Source organism: Xiphias gladius, chromosome 3 (assembly GCF_016859285.1).
Source record: "Xiphias gladius isolate SHS-SW01 ecotype Sanya breed wild chromosome 3, ASM1685928v1, whole genome shotgun sequence".
Classification (NCBI taxonomy): domain Eukaryota; kingdom Metazoa; phylum Chordata; class Actinopteri; order Istiophoriformes; family Xiphiidae; genus Xiphias; species Xiphias gladius.
This window is the reverse complement of record NC_053402.1, coordinates 15,850,048-15,857,664: the sequence shown is the minus strand read 5'-3', so window position 1 is coordinate 15,857,664 and position 7,617 is coordinate 15,850,048. Positions and strand designations below refer to the sequence as shown.

The window sequence follows — 7,617 nt, the reverse complement described above, 5'->3', positions numbered from 1 at the left end:
AAAAATGTGTGTGTGTGTGTGTGTGTGTGTGTTGTCATTGTGCCGCCCCACTGTTATTCCTATCCTTATCTACTATATGTGCTGCTGATATCGGGCCGTAGCTGTGTCGTGTTATCATGTTGCGATCTCTCTGCTACTTCAGCGCACTGGCACCGGGTGTTCTTTGAGGAGAACCAGTTAGTGCGAAGGCTTGTACGACAACAGATTGAAGGTCCCGCCTCGCTTGCCGTAGGTAACACGGGAAAAAAAAAAAAAAAAAGAAGTGTGGCCATGGTGGTCGTCAGTTAGCCTGCTAGCCACTTTAGGCTGTTTATGACCATGGCGAAATGTGCAGTGAAAAGGGATATTTTGTAGGTCGACGGAGGAGGGTTTGGCGGGGATGTGGCTAAATGATGGGAAACATTTTTGGGAGAAATAGTCGACCTTCTCGTGTAACGGAACAAGACAAAGCCATTTTGGTGAGCTGATAGCGGCGGTAGCGGCAGATTAGCCCCGTTACATGAGCACAAGGATAGTGTCAGCTGAGGAGCGTTAGCCGGTGTGTTTGCCTTTGGATATTAATGCAGTCCATAGTTAGACGGGGTTGCCTTGTCTGGACGAGCTAAAACTGTTCCCCAACATGTGTGTCTGTGACAGCTGTTGTGAAGGAAATATAAAACCCCCCGTGCTTTGTAATGCGGTCAAAACACTCATGCCATAAATATTACTTTTGTCAAACGTAATTTTTCAATCGCTGTCGACACATTATAACTTACGAACAGATTAAACTCTGGGCATTTTTTCGAGAGCGTTTGCAGTATGTTGTCATTATATTGCCATAGTAGTGAACATCAAAACTAAGGGTGTAATGTGAGTGTTTGTACAAATACAAACACTGGACACGTGTGTCAGGTCAGTGTACGATGTGGTACTGTGCAAATTAATCAGCGTTTTTATTTATTGACTCTTCCCTTAGATGGCTCATAAAGGCTGTATTGTTACTCTATAAAAATAGCTCTGCCTTTGTGCGTTCATTCCCAGCAATTGAAGCAGCAGAGAGATAAGCTCAAGCAGTACCAGAAGAGAATCACCGGGCAACTGCAGAAGGAGAGACTTCTTGCAAGGCAGTTGCTAAAAGATGGCAGGAAAGAGTGAGTATCGAGAGCTACTGCCATTTAGTCAGTAAAACCCCTTCTGTTCAGATCTGTAAGAGTGTAATATCTGTATATACTTCTATCACCATGTAGGCACACCACTGTGAAGGCAGTCAAGAGAAAAAAGGGAGAGGTTATTAATTTGAAAGAATATTCAATGTGTACTTGACCAGCTTTAAAAAGAAAGTACTGTACCATCACGCTCAGTTGTCAGTTTATTAGGTACACCTTGCCAAGACTAATGCAGTGTAATACAACAGTCCTGCAATAAATCCTCCCTTCGTGAAGGTTGTAATATTCATTTTTTTTGAAACTGTGTTAAAGAGAAGTTGATTCAGCTTTATGACCATTTATGAGGCTGCAAGGTGCTGTTGAACTGTATTGCATTATGTTGACTGTTATGTATTCTGTTATTTTGTGCACTTCATCCAAATCAGTGAGGGTAGGCTAAACAACAGACACATCTCCTTGTACTGCAGCCTCCAAAATGATCATACAGTTGGATCAGCACCTTTTTAACAAAAACTGAACATTATAACCTTCACGAAGGAAGATTCATTGCAGGACTGTTGTATTAGATGGCGTTAGTTTTCGCTAGGTGTTCCTAATAAATTGACAGCTGTTATGTCCTACGTGTAATGGTACTTGATTAAAAAAAAAAAAATCTGCATGCATTACATGCAGAACTTAACACAGATATTGACACTTTTGAAATCTCCTGGGGCACAGACCCCTCCCTGGGCTCAGTAGCGTCATCTGTAATTGTTTTATTCGGTTTGCAATGCTACACACTGTATAACAAAAAAAAAAACATACTCTTTGCTAAATTAGGTTTTGTCTTTTTATTTGTTATTGCAGAAAAGCACTGCTGCTTCTTAAGAAAAAACGATATCAGGATCAGCTGCTAGACAAGACAGAAAATCAGATTTCAAACCTGGAGCGCATGGTAAGTTTTTTGAGATTACTCTCTTCTGTCCCCTCATGATATAAGGATCACTACCAAGGTGTACTGTAGTGTTAATAATTCAACAACATTTAACAATTCATCATCCTAAGAGGAGCAAAGGTTGTGTTCTCTCCATTCACAGCATATTCTTTTAAATAAAAAACTCTAATACGTTTGGCAAAAGTCGAACGACACTGTGTCGCATGACAATATCAGACTTATACCTGATGCGCTTGTTTTAAAGAGCGAGAGGAAGGATTCAGTGTGACTCCAAATATTACAATAAAATCTTTCTAAGGCCTCTGACTCATTCCACATCAGTGGAATTGTGATCTCATCCTGCTGTAATCTCCCTTTATGCTGCTTGGTTACTATAATGCAATCAAGCGGTTTTTCTGCAAAATCCAACCTAAATCTCGACTTTAAAAAAAATGTAGAGAATGATGGGTGTTGCTGTCTTTAAAAAATCAATATAGGAAGGACTTATTAATTCTAAAATCCTATATTTAATGTAATGAACCACTTGTTTGTTTTGTTTGTTTTGTTTGTCATGCGTGTCTGTAATTTTTTTTTTTTTAATATGCTAATATCTGTCAACAGGTTCAAGAAATTGAGTTCATGCAAATTGAGATGAAAGTCATCGAAGGGCTTAAGGTTGGGAACGATTGTCTGAAGAGTATGCATGAGGTAGATATTTTTTTCTATTTTTTTCCTGCCTTTTGGGTTGAGAAATATGCTTTTCACTTTATTGTAATAATAATACCCCCTTAAGCTTTAGATATGTGTGTCTATACTTAAACAATGTAAGAGTTTCCACTGATAAGCATACTTTCTTTAATGTGATCCTGGGGTGAGGATTGAGCCGCACAGAAAGCTTGTGGTTTGTGGTAGCATTGGTGGTGCACATTGTTTGAAGATTAAAGGATTAAGAAGCAAAGCCTTGATTACAGAGGTGTGACTGCAGCACATCCTTGGATACGGTGTACAGAATTTGCTCAGGAAATTCACAAGCCAGGCAGTATTTGTGGAAAACACTTTTCCTCCACATCACCTTTCTTATTTAATGTGGGCTTTCTTTCCTTGTTTGTGACAGATCATGTCAATAGAAGATGTGGAGAGAATCCTGGATGAGACCCAGGAATCAATTGAATATCAAAGGGTAAATGTCTGCTTGATGTTAGTCAAATACAAGTGCACAGAGGTATTTCTGCTTTTCCAATAGTCTGCTTATAAGCATAATATCAACTTAAATGAATTAAAACTGCACTATAACTGGTGGTCAAAATCTGAGGACTTCTTAATGAATTTTGAAAAAAGCGACTATTTACCAGTAACTTATTAGTTTCTTCATATAACAGTGTACATGTAGGGTGTGTGATGCAGACCGCTTAAAGCAGAACTTTCCAAGAGATTCAAAAACTCATGTTTGTCCACGGTTAAATGTCCATGCCTATTTTAGGTCCGAAAAAAACGGAGCTCTCGCCGTCCTGTCAGCTAACAGATTTTTTTGCTCCTGCAGCAAATAGATGAAATGCTGGCTGGAGCCCTGACACAGGAGGACGAGGACGCTGTTTTAGCAGAGCTGGAAGCTATCGCTGAGGTGGGTGTTAAGCTGCGTGTTTAACCTCCATCGATAAAGGGAATGTTTGCTGGGCGTGCACGCTCTTTTCCTGTAACACCCCACTTCACATTTATAGTTACACACACCGAGGCCTGGTGCAGCCATAGGCTGCAGCCGTTGGCCACTTAGCGCTTCCACTGGAGCGGTACTGTGGTTAAAGCTGTGATTGAGAGGAGAGTCAAGTGGGGATTTTGTGCCAAAACTGCATGTTGGTCCTCTGACCTCAGATTTGTATAATATCTGTCTCTTGAGGAGGCGGAATGAATTGAGCAGAGATGGAAGAATTTTGAAGTAAGCCACTGTATCATTTTAATGTAATAACAGGCTGTAACTGAGCCGGGAATGTGATTTTGGTTGATTCATAATAATTAAAACCTCAGCAGATTTTTCTTCTTTTATGAATGAGTCTCAGCCCTATCACACTGCACAAATTACTTTGTTTCACTTTTGAACACAGACACTGTTTCTTGGTTTGATCCAATTATACGAATAAAACACACGAGCTCTATAGTAAATGGACTGCACTTATATAACGTCTCACCATATTATAATTTCTTTTGGACAGTGAGCATGGTACAGCAGTATATATGTCTAAGGATACTTGGTGTTTTATGTTCTACAGATTGTAAAGCTGTTTGAGCCAAATTTGTGATTTATAAATATAAATTCAATTTAATTGACTTGACAGGTTTTGGCTCATTAAAATAAAAAATAAAAACCTGACATTTTCAAAATTATAACTTAAAAAATATTTCTAGCTTGACAACTGAATTTTTTGCACTTCTCTCGTTAGTTTGCATAACCTTTACGGTCTCTGTTCCCAGGGAGAAGATGTAACACTTCCGGAGGTCCCCACTGAGCCAATACCAGAAGTCCCAGAGGCAACTAAAGCTGAACCAGGTACAGTTGATCTTTTTTTCATTCTTTCCACAATTCATATAATTTTAATTGATGCCAGACTGAATATATTTGCTTTACTTTCTTTTCTAGAGAAGAGAGAAGCAAAGAACAAGCCAGGCAGAGAGATGCTGGCAGCCTAACAGACTGAATGAGTGGTTGATGTCCTGGTGTTGGACTCCAGAAAAACGGAGCAGGCTGTCTTTGTTCTGAAATTCTGTCAATTTCAGTATTTCATCTTTAATTCGTAGTAGCTGAAGGTGGGACCTGCACACATCCGCGCACCTTTACACATTTTACAGGATCAGCACTGTGTCTGTACTTTAGTTCACTGTTCCCCTGACGTATGTATATAAAGGAAGCGCAATGTCCTGTTCCTCCATGTCTGACTTGGAATAGCATAGCAAGGTGACATTGTAACTGTGCTGGTTAAGGCATAACTGAATGACAGGACTAATTTTTAGATGTTTTACACATTGAATTCAGTTGTTTTATGTATTAAATGGAGCTGTGGCAATAATATGTCGTCTTGGCTTTCTCATTCTTTCCCTTATAATAGAGTAACTGTTTTGTTCACATATTTAATTTGTGTAGCCTGCATCCTCCAGAAGGTGGCACTCCTCACTAGTTTTTTGGCTCAACACAGTACAAAACAGGTGTCTTCATTCACATGCCATCAGTGAAGTGTGTGTGGTTATTGACAGAAAGTAGAATGCACGTGTTGCCGATATGTGGTAAATGTTTAGACAAGAAAGCTGATATAGTATTTATAATCCTACACTGAGTGGGCACTCAGACTTAATTAGCATGCACAATGAAGCTAACATAAATTACCCACTGTGAGAAAAACATCACCTATGGTGTTACTGAAAACAGTCCAGAGTATGACTGGCTTACAGCCTTGCGTGGCGCAATTACATGCATAAAATATTCTTTTGTAAACTGAAAAAAAGCGAAACTTCATGGTGACAACTGCACTGAACATCATTTACAGGTTACTGAGATGACAGCAGCAGTGTGCGCAGAGGCTTGAGTGGATAGGAAACAGCTCAAATGCAGCACACAGTTCCTCTTAAAAACACCGGTGGAAATGGTACACCGGGGTACAGGGTGCACACTGTACCCCAGTGACTATTATGTCATTTTGGATGGATTGGTTTCATTTAGAGCTGCCATTCTTTGTCCAAATGATGCATGAGAGAGAAAGAAAAGGGAAGCGAAAGACAAAACAGGTTTTCATTTTCTGTTTGAAAGGCACCTTTTCTCTGAAGACAAAATGGCAGGGGGACTCCACCAATACCTTATGGCACTTGTGTATTGCTAATCCTATAGATTTATTGTTTTACGTGGATGCAGATTATAGAATAGACTTGTGACTTTTTAAGATCATCATAACACAAACCAGAAGTATCAATATAAATATGGCAAATATGTAATGACAGTTTGTTTTTTTCCAGGGAAATAACAATATTTAAATAGGCTATTAAGTGTTATTTGAAGACACACATATTTGCCTCTATATTATGGGAATTGTGGAGCTAAATGGGTACAGAAATACACAATTGGACGAGATGGAGTTATCATATTGCATTTAGGATCTGAGTGCTCAAGTGGTAAACAAACGTTCTGTGATAGGGAGGCCTTGTCAACATGGTAGTAATTTTATTACCTGACGTAATAATGTTGCGTTTGTTAAATATTAGCCTTTATTCCCACCTCCTTTAAATTTTAGTATTTTAATATTATTTACTAATGAACCCAATTTCTATATTTTCTCCTGTGCTAGTGCACCGTGTGATTTACAAAGCAAACCATATTTATAAAATGTTACAGTGTCCGTTTTTTTTTTTTTGTTTTTGGCTATTTGTGAACACCCCTGCGCGTCTGAGATGGCGAGAAAACGGAGCTCTCGAGGAGTCCGTGAAGGCAGCAGCGGACTTGTCAGCGGCGGAGAGGGAAGGTGTGTGTGTAGTTGGAGTGGGGTTTCGGGAGCGCAGCATCGTCTCAACCCTCTCAAGGGCGCGTTGCCTTGCCCGTGGTTTGATCAGCTCGGTGTAGTCGCTTTACCCCTTCCCCCTCTTTTACGCGGATACACCTCTCAAGGGACAAAAAAAAACAAACCAAACAAACAAAAAAAAACAACAACCGTTTATGGTCCTGGCCGAAGATTTCACAATGTCTCGCACCGACGAGGTTCACCGCTTGACGGAAAATGTCTATAAGGTAAGGTTCAACTAATGAATAAAGTTTTGAAATGCATGTGATGATAGGGGTTCAGGTGTCCGACACACTGTAGAAATCCACCATGAATCAGACTTTATTATTTATTGGCCAAGCCGCATTCAAGCCTCGTACTTTTTTTTTTTTTTTCTTCGATAATCTCAAGGAGAGGCGCAGCTCAGTTGGTTGAATTTTTTTTTTTTTTTTTTTTTTGGATCACTTGTCAATTGACCAAAATGCTCTGTCTTCCACCTCCACATACTTTTGCGCGACGCCAGGTTTGATAATTAAGACAACTACTCTCAGCTAAAAGTCACTCACTCGTTCACTCAGTCTATTCCTACATGCAGGCCTATATTGCGTGGCTATAATCCACCTACCGCGCTGATGGTGGTGTAGGCCCTTTTTTCCTAGTATACTAGTGGGTTTCTATAGGGCTGGTTGTCTTGCTGAAGTAGGAACATATCGCATTCCAGAAGTCAGTGTTTGACGGGCAGAGAAGGTTGGGCTTATCTGTTGCAACAAGGAAAACATTTGCCCCATAGGGATTTCAACATTCAGACCTGTTCTACATGAAAGGGGAAAAGAAAAAGAAAAACCCTGGGTAAACCTTGCAAGCAGGTGTTAAGAAAATAGGAGGGGGGAAAATGCACACGATCTACAAGTTTCCAAAAGTATGTCTTCAAATTGCTTGTTTTGTCCAAGCAACAGTCCAAAACTGAATCGCATTTAATTTGTAATAATATAGAATGAAGAGAGGCGGCCAATGTGGGGATAATGTGGGGATTTGTCATTGTTGG

The 7,617-nt window shown here is 39.8% G+C and overlaps 2 protein-coding genes across 7 annotated transcripts in view; both read left to right on the top strand.

Moving 5' to 3' along the window:
- The first annotated feature begins 246 nt into the window (after positions 1 to 246).
- LOC120788147 (charged multivesicular body protein 6-like) lies at positions 247 to 5,119 on the top strand. The gene is made up of 8 exons (XM_040123697.1): positions 247 to 458; positions 1,021 to 1,130; positions 1,992 to 2,079; positions 2,680 to 2,766; positions 3,173 to 3,238; positions 3,599 to 3,679; positions 4,525 to 4,600; positions 4,691 to 5,119. The coding sequence occupies exons 1-8, from the start codon at positions 390 to 392 to the stop codon at positions 4,738 to 4,740; spliced, it is 627 nt and encodes a 208-aa protein (XP_039979631.1). The 5' UTR covers positions 247 to 389; the 3' UTR covers positions 4,741 to 5,119.
- A 1,414-nt stretch (positions 5,120 to 6,533) lies between these two features.
- baiap2a (BAR/IMD domain containing adaptor protein 2a) overlaps positions 6,534 to 7,617 on the top strand; it is a 50,827-nt gene continuing 49,743 nt past the window's right edge. For all 6 annotated transcript variants that reach the window (XM_040123859.1, XM_040123862.1, XM_040123861.1 and 3 more), the window contains exon 1: positions 6,534 to 6,820. In XM_040123859.1, coding sequence (XP_039979793.1) covers positions 6,749 to 6,820 — 72 coding nt within the window. In that variant the 5' untranslated portion in view covers positions 6,534 to 6,748. The remainder of the gene's footprint in view (positions 6,821 to 7,617) is intronic.